This window comes from Chiloscyllium plagiosum, unplaced genomic scaffold, assembly GCF_037043375.1.
Source record: "Chiloscyllium plagiosum isolate Xiang-an unplaced genomic scaffold, Cpla_swu_hap1 HiC_scaffold_21, whole genome shotgun sequence".
NCBI lineage: Eukaryota > Metazoa > Chordata > Chondrichthyes > Orectolobiformes > Hemiscylliidae > Chiloscyllium > Chiloscyllium plagiosum.
The window spans coordinates 45,562,235-45,584,522 of NW_028270159.1; the positions used below are offsets into that span (position 1 = coordinate 45,562,235).

Here is a 22,288-nt window from a genome sequence, read left to right on the forward strand (position 1 = left end):
GAAATGATAGTTTTCCACTCAAACCAGCAAAACTTGCAAGAAACAAAAATGCTACGTGTATATAAATATAAAAGGTGTCCCAACAGATTAGCTCTGAGTTAAATGTAACCTTTTTGTTTGTTTTCCATTAGGAAGTGGATAAGTATTTCAATATATTGTTTAATAGTTTAAGCTTACAACAAGGTCTACTGTGTTCTGCAATTGTTAAATGCTGGAACAAAGCATTTGATGTATCAGCTTTCATGAACTCTACCCTGAGGCACTTTGCAACCAATGAGATACCTTTTGAAGCATATCGTTGTTATAATGTGGGAAATATGGCAGCCATTTTGTGCATAGGAAAATCCCACAAAAACAGCAATGTGATAGCAACCAGATAATCTGTTTAGTCATAAATATTGACAAGAACCCATGAAGAACTCTGCTGTTGTAGTTCAAAAGAGTGCCATGGTATCTTTCATGTCCTGACAGTTTAATGTCTCATCTGATTGGCAGCAGCTCTACCAGTGTAGCAACGTTTCAGCGCCACACTAGAGCATCAGCCTGGACTGTGTTCTCAAGTCACTAGAGTGGACTGTGAACCCACATCCTTTTGACTCCAAGGTACCAGGACTCCCAGCATAGCTGCGAATTCGACTTAGCACCCCAAGATAATTGCAGTTGCAAACAAATGAAATGAGATTGCCACACAAGATCTGCAAGGCACACGTTGCAGAAATGTAATCGAGGTCTTAAGGACAAAATACCCGCTTAACGAGTGAACTTGATTCGAGTTAGCCAACAGGTTCATAGCAATTGAACAGGCCACCTTTCCATCAGCCGAGACCAAGTTCTGTGCGGGTGGAGTCAGGATGTGCCAATAAAATCAGGCTGAGATACAAACGTTGGCAAAACTTAGAATGAGATGTTTCCTTTTCAGTCAAGAATGTAATCGTCATTGCTGATTGCAATCTTGAGATGATTCGATTTGAATGTTGGGTGAAAGCAAGACTATCTTGATGGCTCAGTCGCTGTCAGACCCGCTCAAGAAGGAAGGTTGTTTCAGTACGTCATCCGTAAACTGATTTCAGCCAGCGCAGAAGTCATACTGCTGTACTCAGCACAGCCCCGTACTTTGGCCAATTGAGGAAGTGAATTGGGAGAGGAGAAATAAAATGAGCCAGGGACTAAAATGTTTGGTTGAATCTGCTCCCAGCATCAGGACAGGATGGGACTCAGCAGTGATGCCTCTGTGATGAAATAGCTTGAGTTCAGTTATGATGATTGCCCTCTTGTGTGAGGACACTTGAGGTACTTGGAGTTGATCCCAACCTAAATGAGGTAGGAGTATGGGTTTGGGAAAGAGAATTAATTGGACTGAGGTGGGGAGCAGACAGGAAAATCTGCTCCATTCTGCTTTCACTCTTTGACTTTCAGGGTCACTTCCACGTTCATTCGTGATTAATTTAGAAACTAGATATTTGCTTTTATAAGTCAATTATTTGTTCCCTCTAAATTTCACAAATGTTTGTGTTGGACATTGTGAAGGTTGTGGTTTTAAACATATAAGCTGAGCTAAATATGTGTTGTGTGAAGTGATCAATTAGCCTTAATGCCAATCTGAACTCTGGGTGAACTATGCATAGTAACAGCACTTCCTTTGCGTACTCGCTGAGTTGAGAAACTGGCACTTTCAAAGGCACAGCAAATTAACCACTGTCTCCCTGATGTGTTCTTACAGACACAGCTCACAAGCAGTTCATACTCAGCAGATGTCGGTTCGAAGACTTCGACAAGATTTAGCCTGCTGTTGCTTTTCCCTCATTGGCAAATCGACACATGGCAGTCTTGCACTTATGCTTGTTATCAACATTGAAGACTGGCAAAATCCTGGCTCCGCTAGTGGTGGTTTTGTACTTGCTGCAGCTTCTGATTAACTGTTACATCAGCCAAGTGATCTGGTCTGGGAAAAACTACAAGAAGATTCCAGAGCCTCTCATCATCTTGGTTTGGCATTGGCCATTTCATGCAAACTCCACTCTGAGGGAAGATGCTTGCCTAGATTTATATGATGTTGCCAACTGCATTCTCACACACAACAGGTCCATGTTTGATCGTGCAGATGTTGTTGTGTTTCACCACAGGGAGCTCCAACTCAAAAGCTCCAGCCTACCACAGCTGGCCAGACCTCCCAACCAGAAGTGGCTCTGGGTTTCTTTGGAATCACCAACCAACACAAAGAGGATCCATCCGTTCAATGGTCATTTCAACTGGACTATGACCTACAGGACAGATTCAGACATCTTCATCCCTTATGGAACCCTCCTACCAAAGAAGCAAAGTGACCAAATGACCAACTTCTCAATGCCAAGGAAGTCTCACCTTTCGACGTGGGTTGTTAGCAATTACCACAAGAATAGTCTGAGGGCAAAGGTGCATGCCAATCTGTCCAGGCACATGCCAATCGATGTCTTTGGGAGAGCAGCTGGAAAATTCCTCCCCAGCAAAATGCTTCTGCCAACGATCTCTCGCTACGCCTTCTACCTGGCTTTTGAAAATTCCGTCCACACGGACTACATCACGGAAAAACTGTGGAGAAACGCTTTCACGGCAGGGTCCATTCCTGTGGTGTTGGGGCCTCCACGTGCTAACTATGAAAAGTTTGCCCCACCTGATTCCTTCATTCACGTGAATGACTTTGCATCCGAGAAAGAATTGGCCAACTTCCTAATGGATCTGAGGGAGAACAGCACTCGATATGAGCAGTATTTTAACTGGAGGAAAAGGTTTGTGGTCAAGCTGAACACAAACTGGACAGAGAGATTCTGTTCCATTTGCACTAACTTTTATAGCCTTCCTCAGTCAAAAGTATATCATAATTTACATGATTGGTTTCACCAGTGATAGACTTCTTTTCAATCTACCTCATAGAACGACCGTTATTTCTTTAACTCAGTAGGTTAGAAGTAAAATTATTGCTGCTATTTTTAAATGTTCCTCTTTTGATGTTTTAGATCATTGTCTTCAATTGCTAAATTGTTCATTTGGAGAGGGTGCTGGGGAGCGAGGAGGTTTGAGGGACATCAGTGAATGGAGGATTTACAATAGTCCTTACAGCAGAGCAAGGTTATGGGAAATTTAAAGGCAGTGCTCAAAATTACATGCAGTTTTTGATGAGTAGATCAAGAGAAATATCTCAGTTTTCAGCAACCAAGGGCTACAGACTTAGAATAATTGATCAAAGAACTGGGGGCAAGCTAGATTATTTTATGCAGTGCGTTGTTCTAATTTGAAAGATACAACTGAGAGATTGGTGGACACAGATTGAGCAGTAATTTACAAAAGGGGAAACGGATATGCCCTTTCAAAGGAAAACGAGATTCTTGATTTATTGTTATCACATGCACTGAGATACAGTGAAAAGTATTGTTTTGCATGCAGATCATAAATATGTCTGGGCCATCGAACAGAATGCAGAATATAGTGTTACAGCTACAGAGAGGTGCAGAGAGAGATCAGCTTTAATATTTGATGGACTGCGAAAAGCCTGGATAGTTAAAATGCACCAAATGTTCTGGAATATTCTTATGACTTTAACAAGAACCCAATTCTTGTCAGGATAGCCAGCACATATTAGAATGTAGGCAGTGTTTTGATGAGTATTTGAAACGATCAATGAATTATTTGGACGGAGATGCTCCCAGTGAATCCTTTCCCCTTTTCAGAACTAGATGCAAATTCAACAACTAATTGTGTAGGTAACATTTAATACTTATTATCGAACAATTCAACTGGTTTACCAGTCTTGGTACTGCCCAGTGATCTGGAGTGAAAAGCAGCATATTGGGTGGCTGCTGAGAAAGATCTGGGTCAGGCTTACATCCGATCTCCCACCTGACCACATCAAAGCAAATGAACTGCCTCCTATCATAATGAAAGCTGAAGCACTGTGCGTGTGTGTGTAAACTGCCGGATGTTGCCACCCAACAAGGAATCAAACCCCAATATGAAGTAGCACTTGCAAGAGGCAAAGAGAGAGAACATAGTGGGATGGGGATGGATGTTTCTGTTTATGAGTGTGGGTGATGCAGAGGAGGCTGATACCTTGGGATGAGAGGTGTGAGAAGATAGCAACGTAATCTTTCTCCCTATACTATTCCTACTGTAGTACAATATCAGATTAGCATATCAAATCATCATTCTATCAAAGTATTAATATATAATCAGCATTCACAATATTTAAAGTGTCGCCTGAAGTCTATATATCATATTATACAGAATTGACTGCATGAATCACTCTAAGACAGTGTTTAAAACTTGAATTTGTATTTTTCAACAACTTTTTCTTGAAGGATATTTGTTAAAATGTAAATTTACTTTGTTGGTGCTGGTAATATTTTCTGATTTGTAGTAAGATCCAGTGTAGAGTGTTACTCTGCAGGCATACTGACTGGACCCCCAGTTCCTATACGGTGTGAGGGCTCACTGACCTTTAAATGAGAACACCCCGCCCCCCCCCCCCCGCCCCGCCCAGAACTCCAGTGTAAAAGTCTGCAATGGGAGAACTTGTTAAAGAGATTTTACCTGGGCTCACTTGATGACAAGTTCAATGCAGATCATGTCTCACAGGATCATGAGAGGGATGACAAGAACTGGTGAATGTAAGTGTAATTATGGGGTTACTGTTTGTCTGAGGTATTGAGCTCAAAACACATCATTGGTGCTCACCCAGAGAGCTGGACTCAGTATCCGGCTGATGACATTCTTACCTGCCAGCTCTTGGCACAGATCAAGGGTCAGTGTCCCTTCCCTGTTGGCTCCAGAGGAAGTGTGTGCTGGTCTCAGACATAGACTCATACAGCACAGAAACATACCCTTCAGTCCAACCAGTCCATGCCAACCATAATCCCAAACTATCTAGTCCCACCTGCCTGCGCTTGGCCCATATGGGTGGGTTTCGCTTCGGCGGGTCGGTGTGGACTTGTTGGGCCGAAGGGCCTGTTTCCACATTGTAATGTAATCTAATCTAAATCCCTCCAAACATTTCTTATTCATGGACTTATCCAAAATGTCAAAATGTCCCCACATCCATCACTTCCTCTGGAAGTTCATTCCACATACAAACCACTCTCTGCGTAAAAGAATTGTCCCTCATGTCTTTTTTAAATGTTTTTCCTCTCACCTTAAAAGTCTGCTCCTAGTCTTGAAATCCCGCACCTTAGGGAAAAATAAACTCGCCATTCACTTTATCGATACCCCTCATGATTTTATAAACCTCCATCCTCTCAATGTCCTGCACTCTAGTGAAAAACGTCCCTGCCCATCCAGCCTCTCCTTATAACTCAAACTCTTCAATCTCGGCAACATCCTGGTAAATCTCTTCTGAACCCTCTCCAGTTTGATAATATCTTTCCGAGAACGGAAAGACTAGAACTGGACACAGTCCTCCAGCAGAGGCCTCACCAACATTGCAATTGACCAATTGGCTTAGGGGGAAGTGACGGCAAGTGCAATAAGAAAGCAACCAATGGGACAGCTCCTTATCATTACACAGTAACTGCAACCCCATTCCCTTAGTGCAACCATTCCACCTCATTCCCTCCTCACCACCCCCCAAACTATCTCACACCCCATTGCTACAAAAGCATCTATGAGGGCCAAGGGAAGATGGGATGAACGCCGATACCCCACTGTCCCCAAATTGACGGGCCTATATCCATGGTAACAGAAGTAGACCATTCAGCCCCTTAAGCCTGATCTGTTTCTTATCCAAATTTACCCACCTTAGATATGTAAACCAGGACTACAGCTGCATAAATCTTAGTTTGGCAATGTCCAGTTGACTCCCTGCCTCAATAGGCTTTAAAAACACAGGCCCAGATTGCCGTCATCCATCGTGCAAGGGTTTCTTTCTGCCTTCAACCTTGAATGGTCTAACTCAAACACTGGGACTCCCTAACTGCAGAAAATTGTTTCTCTTCATCTATTCTATCAGAAAATTCAAAGTGTGGAGGTGTTGGTGTTGGACTGGAATAGACAATGTCTGAAGTCGCATGACACCAGGTCATTGTTCAATAGGTTTATTTAAAATCACAAGTTTGGAGCGCTGCTCCGTCAAGTGCTGACTTCATCTGGTGTTGTGTGATGCCTGGCCAAATAATTCAAACACCTCAATTTGATCTCACCTTAACCTTCTCTACCCAAAACTATAAAATGCCAAGTGTGTGCAACCTGTCGTCATAACTGAAAACTATTACCTCCACTTTCATTGATCAGGGGACCAACCAATCATGTAGAATCCATGTCCCATCACGCTCCCCGAACAGGGTCTACAGCCCAAGTCAATGTGGCAGCACCTACCCTGGCACCTATTGTACTGCACACCCAATGCCCAGCGACCTTTACTGGCAAACAACATGGGAGGGGGCTGGATCCTAATTATACTTTTAGAGTGTGCTATAAGGTTGGGGGTGGGGGTGGTGCTCTGACATTGTGTTCATGGAGGGTGCATCTGACCTGCTGCTTGTGAATGTGAGATCAGTGACTGTGTACTGCACTTGGGCGCGATCCCTCATTGATGTGGTTGGAATGTTTAAATCTCTGTATTGGTGCAATTGTTTCACTCAGTAGTAAGTATACAGTATCAAATTTAGGAACAATGTTGTATTGAATTAAAAAATAAGTACATTTAAATAAAAAATACAAATGATACATTTGGGTGTTATTTACTCTGCATGTTTCCTTTCAACATTGACCTGGAGTTGGACAATAATAATATTTCCTCTTCATTGTTAGACATTCCCCCTCACCCACACTCTCCAGTTTGCATGGTTCACTGGACACCTCTCACACTTCCCACATAATTTGGCCAATCTTCATGAGTCAGCATTGACCACAAAAGTGGAGGGGGATTCATGTGCAGTGACAACACCAATTCCTTTGGGTCAGAAGATTCCAGTTCCATCTCAGGATGTGAATGCTACAGAAAAGCATCATGATACGACTAAAGAGGTCAATTTTTTTAAAAAAAAGGGATGCACTACAAAATATTAATATTTAAGCTGAGACGTCATCGGGACTTGACCTCCTGCTATCCCGGTCTCGAGCTGTGCTGTGGGAGATTCTCCTGATTGGCTGAAGGTTGGGGTTGATGCATAATGTTGAGTCAGGACAGAGGGAGCTCCATAGCTGATTGTTGGAGTTCCTGATACAGGCAGGCCAGAGTCAGTCCATCAGCGTTTTATCCCTCTCCTTAAAAACCATGAAAATCACCCAACTGGCAAAACAAAAATAGACAACAGCCGTTTGAAATATGAAGATAACATTGACACCTACCAGCTGTTTCTACAAGTTACAAGTGGAGCACGTTATAGAGTCATAGAGATGCACAGCACAGAAATAGACCCTTCAGTCCAACTTATCCATGCCGACCAGATATACCAAGCCAATCTAGACCCACCCAGCACTCAGCCGATATCCCTCCAAACCCTTCTTATTCATATACCCACCTAGGTGCCTGTTAAATGTTGCAATCGTGCTAGCCTCCACCACTTCCTCTGGTAGCTCATTCCATACACCTATATTATTCCATACACGTGAAAAAGTTGCCCCTTAGGTCTCTTTTATATCTTTCCCCTCTCACCCTAAACCTATGCCCTCTAGTTCTGAACTCCCCAACCCCAGGGAAAAGACTTTGTCTATTTGTTCTATCCATGCCCCTCATAATTTTATAAACCTCTATAAGGTCACCTCTCAGCCTCCGACGCTCCAGGGAAAACAGCTCCAGCCTGTTCAGCCTCTCCCTGTAGCTCAAATCCTCCAACCCTGGCAACATCCTTGTAAATCTTTTCTGAACCCTTTCAAGTTTCACAATATCCTTCCGATAGGAAGGAGACCAGAATTGCACGCAGTATTCCAAAATTGGCCTAACCAATGTCCTGTTTGGCCGCAGCATGACCTCCTAACTCCTATACTCAATACACTGACGAATAAAGGAAAGCATATCATATGCCTTCTTCACTATCCTTTCTATCTGTGACTCCACTTTCAAGGAGCTATGAACCTGCACTCCAAAGTCTCTTTGTTCAGCAACACTCCCTAGGACCTTACCATTAAGTGTATAAGTCCTGCTAAGATTTGCTTTCCCAAAATGCAGCACCTCTCATTTATCTGAATTAAACTCCATCTGCCACTTCATTAGCTTTAAGAGTGCAAGGCTATCATATCAGATGTCATCCATTGATTTGTCACTTCACTGGGTGATGCTGTAATCCACAAGACGTGATTCTCAGGAAATCCCAGATATAATTTTCAGCCATGGCGTTCCTGCGATGTGTTTCCCTCAGGCCCCTGGTATCATCATCTGGGGAGAGGGAGATTGTCCCATTTTTAGCAATCTGGCCTATCCCAGCAAAACTGAATGTGAAACGAAGCACTTCCTGAACTTACTCCCCAACAGAGATTGTCGTACGGCCACTCAGCATTGAGTGACTTGCTCGGCCTTTTTGTTTAATCTTAGCAGGACTTATACACTTTAATGGTAAGGTCCTAGGGAGTGTTGCTGAACAAAGAGACCTTGGAGTGCAGGTTCATAGCTCCTTGAAAGTGGAGTCGCAGTAGATAGGATAGTGAAGAAGGCGTTTGGTATGCTTTCCTTTATTGGTCAGAGTATTGAGTACAGGAGTTGGGAGGTCATGTTGCGGCTGTACAGGACATTAGTTAGGCCACTGTTGGAATATTGCAATTCTGGTCTCCTTCATATCGGAAAAATGTTGTGAAACTTGAAAAGGTTCAGAAAAGATTTACAAGGATGTTGCCAGGGTTGGAGGATTTGAGCTATAGGGAGAGGCTGAACAGGCTGGGGCTGTTTTCCCTGGAGCATCAGAGGCTAAGGAGTGACCTTATAGAGGTTTACAAAATTATGAGGGGCATGGATAGAGTAAATAGGCAAAGTCTTTTCCCTGGGGTTGGGGAGTCCAGAACTAGAGGGCATATGTTTAGGGTGAGAGAGGGATGATATAAAAGAGACCTATGGGGCAACTTTTTCACACAGAGGGTGGTATGGAATGAGCTGCCTGAGGAAGTGGTGGAGGCTGGTACAATTGCAACATTTAAGAGACATTTGGATGGGTATATGAATAGGAAGGGTTTGGAGGGATATGGACCGGGTGCTGGCAGGTGGGACTAGATTGGGTTGGGATATCTGGTCGGCATGGACGGGTTGAACTGAAGGGTCTGTTTTCAAGCTGAACATCTCTATAACTCTATGACTCTATGACGCATGGGATGTGGACATCTATGGTTGAGCCAGCATTTATTGCCCATCCAGAGTCACCTTTCAGTTTCAGATGGCAGTGGGTCATTGCTGTGGGTCTGGATCACATGTAGGCCAGACTGGGTAAGGAAGGCAGATTTCCTTCCCCAAGCGACATTAGTGAATTGTTGAACGTTTCACACTCATTATCACTGAGTGTAGATTCCATGTTTCAGGAATTTCGAAACTCCCACCTGCTGCCCTGGTAGGATTTGAACTTGCGCCCTCACAGCATTAAACTGGGCCTCTGGATTACCATTCTGGTGAAGTTATCACTACATCACAGTCTACAACCTTACCATTGTTGATTGTGACACTAGCTGAGGGTATCACTCTCGGCAGATGGAAGGTTTATGTGACAATTGAAGTGGTGATCTGATGTCCATGGACACCGCGACAAGATCAAGACTAAATATCAGGGGGAGTCTCACCCTGATTACAGTCCATGAGCATAATCAGAGTGCATACATATCAGACTGCGGACGTATCAGAATGGATACATCTCAAACTGGGTACATATCAGAATCGATACAAATCAGAGCGGGTGTATATAAAATCATGAGGGGCATGGACAGGGTAAATAGACAAGGTCTTTTTCCTGGGGTGGTGCAGTCTAGAATTAGAGGTCATAGGTTTAGGGTGAGAGGGGAAAGATTTAAAAGGGACTTAAGGGGCAACTTCTTCACACAGAGAGAATTGCATGTATGGAATGAGTTGCCAGAGGACATGGTGGAGGCTAGTACAATTACAACATTTAAAAGACATCTGGATGGGTATATGAATAGGGAGAGTTTAGAGGAATATGGGCCAAGCGCTGGCAACTGGGATTAAATTAACTTAAGATATCTGGTTGGCATGGATGGGTTGGGCTGAAAGATCTGTTTCTTGTTGTACATCTCTATGACTCTATGACTCTATATCAGAGCTGATACATCAGAGTGGATACCTGCTGACTGGTCAGAAAAGGTTATGATAAGTTTGAGAAATAAATTTGTAACAACTCTGATCCATCATGACCTTGGTACCTGATCGTTTCTGGCCTCATCTCCCTCTGACTGTCAAACACAGACCCACAGAGTCTCCCCTGCAGCAGCCTCCTGCTGGGAGAGTCTCACTCCCCCTGCTGGTCAGGTAGGATTCTGCAAATTTTCCCCTTCGTACCAACCAATGGACCCCTGGCTGTTTCTGCCCCTCAGTGCTTCAGGATTTACCTACACTGTTCCTGCCACCCCTCGTTTCTTGCAGCCAAAATCAAGATTCACCGATTCAAACATCACAGAGGTGGCCACTCAGCCCATTATGCCTGTACTGGCTCTTTGAATAGCTATCATTTGACAAAGTTCCTCATGGTAGGCTGGTCCAGAAGATTACTTCAAGTGGGATCCACAGTGAGTTGGTAGACTTGATACAAAGTTGGCTTGATCATAATTGTGTTGGAGTGTTTTTCTGACTCAAGGTCATTGGGGCTCCGTATGGATCAGTGCTTAGATATCTGATGTTTGTAATACAAATGACGTGGGTGATAATGTAATTGGCCTGATTAGTAAATCTGCAGATGACAGGATAGTCAGTGAAGTTGTGGATAGTGGGGAAGATTATCAAAGAATACAACGGGAATTAGATCAGCTGGAAAGTTGGGCGGAGAAACAGCAACTGCTGAACAATCCAAATAAGTATGAGGTGATGCAGTTTGGGAGGTCAAACGCAAGAGGAGTGTATATAGTAAATGACAGGACCCTTAGGAGCATTGATATACAGAGGGATCTTTGGGTGCAAGTCTATAGCTTCCTGATAGGGACAGCAAAGTGGATAAGGCAGTAAAGAAGATGTACAGCATGCTTGCCTTCATAGATCAGGGCATTGAGTATAAAAGTTGGCAAATCAAGTTGCAGTTGTATTTAGTTAGGCTACATTTGGAATACTGTATGCAGTTCTGGTCGCCGCACTACAAGAAGGATGTGGAGGCTTTGGAGAGTGGTTTGTCAGCTTGTTGCCTGGATTGAAGAGATGGGACAAATCAGATTGTTCTCTCTAGTGTATTGGAGGCTGAGAGGTAACAGGGCAGAAGTATGAAGTGAAAGGCATGGATAGGGTGGATAGACAGAAACTTTTTCCCAAGGTGGAAATGTCAAATATGAGGGGGTGCAGGTTTAAGATGAGAGGTGAACGTTTAAAGGAGATATGAGAGCCAAGTCTTTTATGCAGGGGGTGGTGGGTGCCTGGTATGCATTGTCAGGGGAGGTGGAAGAAGCATGTATGATAGAAATGTTTATGAACTGGTTAGACAGATACATGAACAGGCAGGGAATAGAGGGAGTCAAGATTACAGTGGTGCTGGAAAGGCACAGCAGGTCAGGCAACATCCGAGGAGCAGGAGGATCGACGTTTTGGACAAAAGCCCTTCAAACGGCTCTTGCCCAAAGTGTCGATTTTTCTGCTCCTCGGATGCTGCCTGACCTGCCGTGCTTTTCCAGCACCACACTGATCTTGACTCAAATCTCCAGCATCTGCATTACCCACTTCTGCCTAGGGAATAGAGGGATATGAACCACGTGCTGGCAGATGGGATTAGTTTAGAATGGCATCATGGTTGGCAGAGACATGGTGGGCCGAAGGGATTGTTGATAGGAAGCTAGGGAAGAGAAGCTAGCTAGGTGCTAATGGGGACGATAAGTAGGTGAAAGTAGGTTGGCTGTGCTGAAAGTAGCCCATTTCATGACAGGATCCGTGATCCTGTGGGTTGGGTAAAAAACATGGAAGGAGGTGTCTCAGATTATTGAATGCAATATTGAGTCCTGAAGGCTGCAGGATCCCCGAGCGGAAAAGGAGAGGGTGTTCTTCCAGCTTGCAAGGAACCTTCTGGAGCACGGCAGGACAGGAGGAGCACCGGCCTGGCCCTCAGCATCTTTGCACTTGTTCTTAATTACAAGATGATGCTCAGCGGCGTGATCAGCAAAATTGGGAGACTAGACAAGCAATAGCCTAATATAATCATACTCACGGAATCATACCTTACAGATGTGACGATGCTGTCACCTTAACAAGGTTATTTTGTCCTTGCTTTTTTTAAGAGAAGACGCAAAGACAGAGGTGCTGAGGAGTCGAGGAAGAGCCTGGTTTAGCAACGGCAGGGGAGAGGCCAGTTCTCCCAGTTCAGGGTTTTTCTGGTTTTGTTTAGCTGTGGCAGTCACAAGGTCCAGGAAGGTTGCAGATTCAGCGACTGATTCCTGACCTACTTTTTCTCTGAAATGTCTTCGGATGTTGTTCCCTCCTGCCTGTAAGAGTCTGTGTTTGAATTCACCTTTTTGCCAAGATGCGCGTTTATGGGATGTTAATGAACTGGAACAGTTCCTTAGTTAAGTTGCTGTGTTGGGTCGGTTAAGTTTCCCAACAGTTAAGTTATTCTAAATTCCATTTTCTTTTGTTCGTGTTTCAACTGTAGTGTTCAAATAAATTCTGTTTTGTTTAAAGCCGAGTGGTTTGACCAGCTGCATCACACCTGAAATATTCACTTCACATCTGCCTTTAAAATAAGAAAACGTTAGGGTCTGGGTTACCTTCTTAAACTATTTTGAGGGGGGGGGTCTGTCCTGGTCCATAACAGTCTGGGGGCTTTTGTCGAGATTGATTCTGGGTTTAGCATCATTGGACTCAAGGACAGTGAATGGTAGGTGTTAGTGTATCTTGATCTGGATGTTGGGTTCAGTTGGTTTAAACAGTTGTTTGGAGTAGTAATGGCTCTTTAGGTCACTAAGAGTTTTCTGGGGGGGGTTGGAGGAGGTTTGAGGGGTTTACAAAAGGTGAGCAAGGCAAAGCCGCTGGATTGTGGCTGACAAGGTGGAGTTCAGATGGCCTTCAGCTGTGACAAAAAGGAGACGTTACCACGACAACAGCTCAGCCTTTACGTTCGCTAGAAATGCCATCAGAATCGTTGGAAACGACCAGAATTCAATTGCAGATGAGGCAGCTTGAACATGAAAAAGAACTGAAAGTGTTTGAAGTACGGTTGAAAGCAGAGGATAGGGAAAAAGAACGCGTCACCCAGCAGATCAAAAGGAAAATGAATGAATCACTTTGGCACAACAAAAAGAAAAGGAGAGGAAAGATCTAGCAGTGGAAGGGGAGAGAAAGAAAGGGTTTAAACTTCATAAATTGGCACATAGACAGGAAAGATGTGGTGCTGGAAAAACACAGCAGGCCAGGCAGCATCCGAGGACCAGGAGAATCGACGTTTCAGGCACAAGCGGGTTTATGCCCGAAACATTGATTCTCCTGCTCCTCGGATGCTGCCTGGCCTGCTGTGTTTTTCCAGCACCACATTTTTCAACTCTGGAGTCCAGCAAATGCAGTCCTCACTTTCTCCCACTTAGACAGGAAAGCCAGCTTAAAAGGATGAGGTGAAAAGGATGAGTGGCGCGGTGGCACAGTGGTTAGCACTGCTGCCTCACAGCGCCAGAGACCCGGGTTCAATTCCCGACTCAGGTGACTGACTGTGGGGAGTTTGCACATTCTCCCCCCGTGCCTGCGTGGGTTTCCTCCGGGTGCTCCGGTTTCCTCCCACAGTCCAACGATGTGCACGTCAGGTGAATTGGCCATGTTAAATTGCCCGTGGTGTTAGGTAAAGGGGTAAATGTACGGGTTATGCTTCAGCGGGTCGGTGTGGACTTGTTGGGCCGAAAGGGCCTGTTTCCACAATGTAAGTAATCTAATCTAATCTAAGAAGGTCGGCTGAGTGAGGAAGACAGTCAGGATGAGCAGCCCCTTCATAACCAAAGGCCCTGTGGGGATCTGTTTAAATATATCTACGCATTACCTAAATTTGATGAGAGGGATGTAGAAGCCTTTTTCATCTCATTTCACAAAGCAGCTAAACAAATGCAGTGGCCAGTGACTATGTGAGTTTTGTTGATCCAAACAAAGCTGGTAGGCAGAGCTCCTGAAGTATTTGCATCACTATCAGATGAGGTACCTGGGGAGTATTTAGGAGGTAAAGAAAACCACCTGAAATCAGATGAGCTTGTGCCAGAAGCCTACAGACAGTGTTTTAGGAATCTCAGAAGATTGAGTTTGAAAAGATCAAAGAAAATAATTTTGGTAGGTGGATTAGGGCATTAAAAATAGATCAAAGATATGATGCTCTTAGAAAGACGATTATTTTGGAAGAGTTCAAAAATTCACTTCCTGAGGTAGTGAGAATTCATGTGGAACAGCAGAAAATAAAATTAGCAGCTGAAAAGACTGACGGTTATGAGATAGCTCATAAATCAAAGTTTGGCTTCCAACATCAATTTCAATGTGAGAGGGATAGAAATTGGGGAAAAGAGAAATCCTCAGGAAGTAAGGGAACAGTAGATTTCGGTGAAGATCATAAGGATAACTCATCACAGGGCAAAATGTAAACCCTTGAAGGGGAAACAGAGGTTAAAAAGCTCCAGTGTTTTCACTGCAATAAAGTAGGCCACGTGAAGTCATGGTGTTAGGGGATTTAGAAAAAGCACTGAGAAGACAGTTGTAAGAAAACAGGATAAGCCAGTGAATTTTGTTGGAGTGGGGTGGTAACGGAAAGCACAGTGGAAGCTAAAAAGCTGCACCAGGATGTAAAATTGGTTGGTGGTTGGTTGAGGAGCAAGTGTCAGATCTTCTTAAACCATTTACATACAAAGGTGAAGTTTACTCACATAGGCCAGGAACAGTCGGCAAAGAGGTTACAATATTAAGAGATACAGGATCATGTCAATCTTTGATATTGAAAAATGAGGAGCTATGTAACTTAGAAGGACTACTGCAAGAAAAATTGCTAGGGTAGGGAATTCATTGTGAGATGGGAAGTGCTCCATTATGTGGAGTGAGGTTAGAGTGTCCAGTGAAGAGTGGAGAAGTGGTGGCAGGGTTACTGGAAAATCTCTCCGCTCCAGGAATACAATTTGTCCTTGGTAACAATATGGCTGGGTCACAGGTAGGAGTGCTGCCTACTGTGGTTGAAAAGCCAATGGAAAATCAGGCAACTGACATATTACAGGAAGCGTATCCTGGGATTTTCCCTGACTGTGTGGTAACAAGGTCCCAAAGCCACCAGTTGAAACAGGAGGAGAAATCAAAGAATCGAGATACAGAAGTTGAAGGAGAATGATCAGAAACCATATTTGATCCAATAGTTGAGACAAAATAGGAACAGGTGGAGGACAAAGTGGACATTTTTAGCACAGAGAAATTAACTGTTACAACAGAAAAATGAACAATTGAAGCAATTGTATCAAAAAGTGTATATGGAAGAAGAAGCTGAGTGCATCCCTGAATGCTGCTATCTTAAAAATGAAGTCTTGATGAGGAAATGGAGACCATCACATACTCAGGCAGATGAGAAACAGTTTACGTGTGGACAATCGCAAAGTCAATGCAGTTACGAAGTCTGATTCATATCCAATTCCACATTTGGAAGACTGTATTGAGAAGGTGGGACAAGGAACGTATATTTCTAAGTTGGACTTACTCAGTGGATACTGGCAGGTACTTTTTTCTGAAACAGCAAAGACAATTTTGACTCTTGTAACACCGAATGGACCGCATCAATTTAAAATCATGCCATTTGGTATGAAAACTGCGCCAACCACATTTCAAAGACGAATCAATAAAGTTATTACTGGATTGTGTGGCATACATTGACTAGCTGGTGATTTTTGATCAGATGTAGATGGAATATTTTGCAGAATTTATCGGAATTATTCGATCAACTTTGGGAGGCAGACTTGGTGATAAACCTGGCTAAAAGTGAATTCGCCAAAGCCCAAATCACCTTCCTGGGCCACGTTATCGGACATGGACAGATGGGCGCACAGAATGTGAAAACAAAGGTTACTGGGAAGTTCAGTGAAGAGAGCAGGGGTATGATTCCTAGGATTGAAAAGGTTTTATCAGGTATTTGTACCAAATTTTAACAGTGTGGTCGCTCCACTCACTGAATTACTGAAGAAATGCAGGAAGTTTCAGTGGACGGCAGACTGTCAGAAGGTATTTTCTGGATTAGTGGTGCTGGAAAAGCACAGCAGCATCCAAGGAGCAGTAAAATTGACGTTTCGAGCAAAAGCCCTTCATCAGGAAAGAATCTGGTTTCCAGCATTTGCAGTCATTGTTTTTACCCTGTCAGAAGGTATTTGACAGCCTGAAAGCTGTGTTAACCAATGCCCCAGTATTAGCCTCACCTAACTACACAAAGCTATTCAAGGTGGCTATTGAAGTGAGTGATGTGGGTGTCGGTGCTGTACTCTTACAGGAAACTGAACATACATCAGCAGAAATATTCAACAACTGAGATGGAGACCATGAGCTTGGTGTTGGTGTGACAACATTTCAATATTTACGCTACCACTAATGTGTTTGAGACAATCATATATATTGATCATAATCCATTACGTTTTTTGGAGAAATTTGAGGACAAAAATTCCAGACTGTAAAGCTGGAGCTTATTATTGCAGCCACTCACTTTGATAATTGTACACATAGCAGGAAAAGAAAATGTAATTGCTGATGTGTTGTCAAGACTTGGATGAAGAAAGACGGAGGTGTTCAGTGGCAGGAGTAAACAGACTGAAGTAGAAGGTGGCAGTGAATGTTTGCATGGTGATAGTCAATGTAATATATAAGTATTGGCGTGTACTAACAGTGTAAGACTGAGGGGTTTAAAATGAAGCCGTCTTTGTATATAGATGGGTCTTTTTAAGGGGTGAGGTGTGATAATGCTGTCGCTTTAACAAGGTTGTTTTGCCCTTGGCTTTGTTTTAAGAGAGGTTGCAAAGACAGAGGTGCTGAGGAGTCTAGAAAGAGCCTAGTTTGTCAATGGCAGGGGACAGGCCAGTTCTCCCAGGTCAGGTTTCTCTAGTTTAGTTTAGCTGTGGCAGTCACAAGATGTTGGGGTCCAGGAAGGGTGCAGCTTCAATGGACGATTCCTGACTGAGTTTCTCCCTGAAATCTCTTCGGACATTGTTACCTCCTGCCTGTAATAATCTGTGTTTCAATTCACCTTTTACCAAGTGTGTGTTTATGGGATGTTACTGGATCGGAACAGTTCCTTAGTTAAGTTGCTGCCTCGGATCAGTTAACGTTTCCAATACTTAAGTTATTCTAAATTCCATTTTCTTCAGTTTGTGTTTCAACTATAGCGTTTAAATAAATTCTGTTTTGCTTAAAGCTCAGTGGTTTGACCAGCTGGAATATCCACTACATATCTGCCTTTAAAATACAGAAAAAGTTAGGGTCTCCTTCAAATATTTTGAGGGAGTCTGGCCTGGTCCATAACACAGATAATGTCCCAGACACCACCATCATCGTCCCTGGATATGACTTGTCCCACCAGCAGGACAGACCCAGCAAAGGTGGCGGCATAACGGGATACAGTCAGGAGGGAGTTCCCTTGGAGTCATCAGCATTGACTCCGGACCCCATGAAGGTCTTGTGGCTTCAGGTTAAACATGGACAAGGAGGCCTCCTGCTGATTACCACGTACCGTTCTCCCTCAGCTGATGAATCGGTACTCTGTTATGCAAGGCACTGAGGACACAAAGGTGCAAACTGGATGGGGGATTTCAATGTCAACCACCAAGAGTGGCTCAGCAGCAGCACTATGATGGAGCTGGTCAGGTCCGAAAGGGCATAGCCACCAGACAGGTCTGCAGCAGGTGGTGAGGGAACCAACAAGAGAGAAAAACATACTTGACCTCATCCTTACCAATCTGCCTGTTGCAGATACATCTCCTCAGCAATAACCTACTTGGTGACAATCAGTTTGGGCTCTGACAGGGCCACTCAGCTCCTGACCCCGTTACAGCCTTGGTTCAAGCATGAACACAATAACTGAATTGCAGAGGTGAGGTGAGAGTGACAGCCCTTGACATCAAGGATATGTTCGACTGAGTCTGACATCATGTAGCTCTAAGAAAACTGGGATCAATGGGTTTCAGGGGGCAATGGTTGAAGTCAAACATTAGAAGATGGTTGTTGTTGTTAGAGGTCAGTCATCTCAGCTCTAGGACATCTCTGCAGGAGTTCCTCCATGGTCGTGTCCTAGGCCCAACCATCTTCAGCTGCTTCATCATTGGCATTCCCTCCATCAAAAGGACAGAAATGGGGATGATCGCAGATGATTGCGCAGTGTTCAGCACCATTCATGACCCCTGAAATACTGAAACAGTCCATATTCAAATGCTGAAAATGTGTTGCTGGAAAAACGCAGCAGGTCAGGCAGCATCCAAGGAGCAGGAGAATCGACATTTCAGGCATGGGCCCTTTCTCCCATATTCAAATGCACCAAGATCTAGACAATATCCAGGTTTGGGCTGACAAGTATAATTTTCCACAACTGCCAGGCAATGACTACTTCCTATAAGAGACAATCTGACCACTGCTCCTTAACATTCAATGATGTTACCATCACTGAATCACCTACCATCACTGAATCACCTACTATCAACATCCTGGGCAGTTATCCATTGACTCACTGGACTCACCATATGAATACAATGGCTACAAGAGTCGTCAAAGGCTAGGAATATTGTGGTGAATAACTCACCCCCTTACTCCCCAAAGCCTGTCGACCATCTACAAGGCACAAGTCAGGAGTGTGATGGGATACTTCCCACTTGTCTGGATGGGTGCCGCTCCAACAACACTCAAGAAGCTTGACACCATCCAGGACAAAGCAGCCAGCTTGATTGGCACAACATCCACAAACACCACTCCCTCCACCACAGAAGCTCAGTAGCAGCAGTGTGTACTATCTACAGAATGCACTGCAGATCTTCCAAACCTATGACCACTTTCAGCTCGAAGGACCAGTGCAGCAGATACAGGGGGGGACAACATTATCTGCAAGCTGGCTTCCAAGTGATTTACCATCTTAACTTGGAAATATATTGCCACTTCTTCAGTGTCACTGGGTCAAAATGCTGAAACTCCCGAACTAACAACTCTACCAGTAGCATGTGGACTGCAGTGGTTTAAGAAGGCAGATCACCACCACCTCATGAAGGGCACCTCGGGATGGACAATAAACTGCTGGCCCAGCCAGTGGCCCGACAACTCATGAATCAATTTTACCAGCACATCCAGTTCTGGTGGAACTTGTAATTATGGAAATTAAATGAGTGCAATAGACATGAGGCTTCTTTTGTTATGCATTTGTTTTATTTCTTTACAGTGGGACCAGGAAACACAGAAAAGCTCTTAATTCTAATAATATTTTGAAGCTTGACCTTTTTAGTGCAATATCTAATATTTTGGATCCTTCTCTCATTCACATTTTCAATCCTAAAGAGAAAATGTACTGATTACTGCTTGTTGGCATCAGAGTCGTTCAGATCAAGAGTTGCTTTGCAAAACCACAATCCAAATTATTACAATTTATTACAGCGACTGGCGCAGTACCCACTTACAGATTGTTCAGTTGCAGTTCCTCATTGTTGGAAGGAAGAGGAACAATCATGGCATTGTCAATCGACAGAATCTAAAATATGAATGGATACCTTGAGTTGATAATTATCAGTGAACAAATAGGCTTGAGAGGATAACACAAGACCTTCTTTAGACATAGCAAGGAACAGTGAATCAGCTTCCACTTTCTGTCCTGCCTCATTCTCTTATGCATTGAAGTGCACACTGATATTTTGGGACTGATGTGACTCCAATGAATGCGCCATACCCTCGAGATCAACGAAAATAAAGAATATCAGGCCTGTCCCACTCTCATGATGACTAAGTACCTTCTCACCTCTTTCATACATCATTGAAATCATTAAGACAGTTATCGTGTCAGCGTTGTCATGAAATATTACCTGTATTCTGATGATCTTAGTTTCAAATAGTTTATAGATACTCATGTTATTTGGTTGCACAAAACGTGAGTATTGCTGAAAACAATGTTGTCAAAAAAAAAACATTTTGTCAAATCTTTACATCCAGTACCCATCAGGCTTGAGGGGCTCCCCGATTTGTGAAAGACCAACATACAAACACATACTTATGAATGCAATCTTGGAAAGAGGTCCATAATTGAAAGAATCTGAAATACAAAACATTTCCTGTACTTACAAATGTCTGTTTTACATTGTGTTCCAACTGGGGAGCAAATCAACTTGCAAATGGACTGTGAACTCCATTCACAGCCCAGGAGTAAAGGCTAGTATCCCATCACCAAGTCACCCGTTTTTTTCCATGTCCATAGTACTTGACATTCATCTGGCTTTCTCAGAGTCAGAGTGAACAGAAAGAAAGACAATATCTCCCTACCCTTGAAGATGATGAGTTTGAAGACACAATGCACATAGGAACTGTACAACTGCATAAAGTAACTGGATGAGGGAGTTCCCAGAGAAAAGGAATGCACACTATTATTCAGATCAGGAAGACGGTGAGAATAAGCCCATAACCATAAATATGAAGCTGAACATTGATACTGGAGCACTGAGTCACATCATCCCACTCAGATTCTATCAGAATGTGTTTCCTGACAATTTGTATCAGTTACTCAAAGAAAGGTGCTTTGTAACTGAACAATGTCATACGACCTATATATAGACTCATTGATGTTTATAGTACAGAAGGAGGCCATTCAGCCCATTGTGCTCAACCAGTTTACAAAGACCTGATGACATTTTCCAGCTATGGCTTATAGCCCTGGAGGTTACAGCAATACAAGAAAATATCTAAATGCAGCTGAAATGTTACGAGAATTTCTGACTCAACCACCCTCTGTATGAAAATCATTTCTCCTCAATACTCATCTTCGTCTTCTCCCTCTGACATCTAAATTATTCCCCGTGTTACTGACCCCTCTATCATGCAAACTCTGCTTTCTGATACTTGTAAACTGAGACTCAACAGTGAGGAATGACAGAAATCATAAGCATGTACAAAAGAAAAAGAGGTTAACTGTGTGCTCTATATCACACAGACAGATGATCCTGTCTCCTGGGGACTGAAGCTGACCCCAGTAAACCCTGGAATGAAGAAGACATCACAGCAGATTGAAGGCCATATTTTCATTGTAAAAACTCTCCAAGTAGAAGCAAGAAAGTGCTTGCCAGAGACATATACGTGTAAACTGCGAATTTCATCAGGACGAGAAATAGCTGGAAAACTAAATGATTTCTCAAGGCCAATACTGAAAGGCAGAAAGTGCTCTTGTCAGAAAAGGGAAGTGACCAAATTAAGTAAGTTCAGGCAGCTAACAAAGATTTCCAGGCACTTAAAGCACTTCTAGTTGAAAGGTTACAACTACAGAATAAACTTGCTGACCTACAAAGACCAAAGGTTAAGCAGGACATAACATGACATGTTGGAAAAGGGCACGTGGAAGTGAAATTGCAAGCTGCACAGTTAACAAACTGCAGATCAAACTTAAACACCAATTGCTTCAAATAGGAACAGTGAAACAACAATGTCATTGCTGAGTTCAGGCAGCAAAATAGGAAACTGTCAGTGCAACTCAACACTGTTGGGGAATGAACGACACGCTGTGATAAATGCTGGATTATGTCAAAGAGGAAAGACAACGTGTAAGAAGCCAAGTAGAGTGGCCACAACAGGAAGCTGACAGACTGGGGGAGGATGGGTGTACAGAGGGATTGGAAGAGAAACATAAGCTGTAGAATCAGAAAGCTGAGCTGGAGGAATAGCACTGTCAGATCCAATCCTGACAGCAGTGTACTGCTGTAGCTTAGTGAAGAGGCACCTGATTCTATTACCTCAATGATTCCGTGATTGATGTTCTCGCTATAACATGCTGTAAAACCTCTTCAGGGTTTTTAGTTAATCTGTAAAAGTTAACTATTTATTTTCTTTCGATCTAACACATCAGACATAACAGCTTAAGAATTGTAACAGATACATTGATATTGAGGCTTTCTTTTTAAAGAGGGGTATATTTTGTTCTTGAATTCCTTTATGATCTCGGAACTACAGCTGCAATTTTCCTTAGCGGAGCAAGATGTGGAGGCAGGTCTGTTG

The 22,288-nt window shown here is 43.4% G+C and overlaps 1 protein-coding gene across 2 annotated transcripts in view; it reads left to right on the forward strand.

Moving 5' to 3' along the window:
- Positions 1-22,288, forward strand: part of LOC122564749 (alpha-(1,3)-fucosyltransferase 7) — a 114,765-nt gene that overhangs the window by 55,994 nt on the left and 36,483 nt on the right. Inside the window, exon 3 of one of the 2 annotated variants that reach the window (XM_087998536.1) lies at positions 1,721-4,493. The exons of the other annotated variant lie outside the window; for it this stretch is intronic. Coding sequence (XP_087854662.1) covers positions 1,819-2,883 — 1,065 coding nt within the window. The 5' untranslated portion in view covers positions 1,721-1,818 and the 3' untranslated portion in view covers positions 2,884-4,493. Of the gene's footprint in view, positions 1-1,720; positions 4,494-22,288 lie in introns of those variants that run through there. 2 annotated transcript variants of the gene reach the window in all.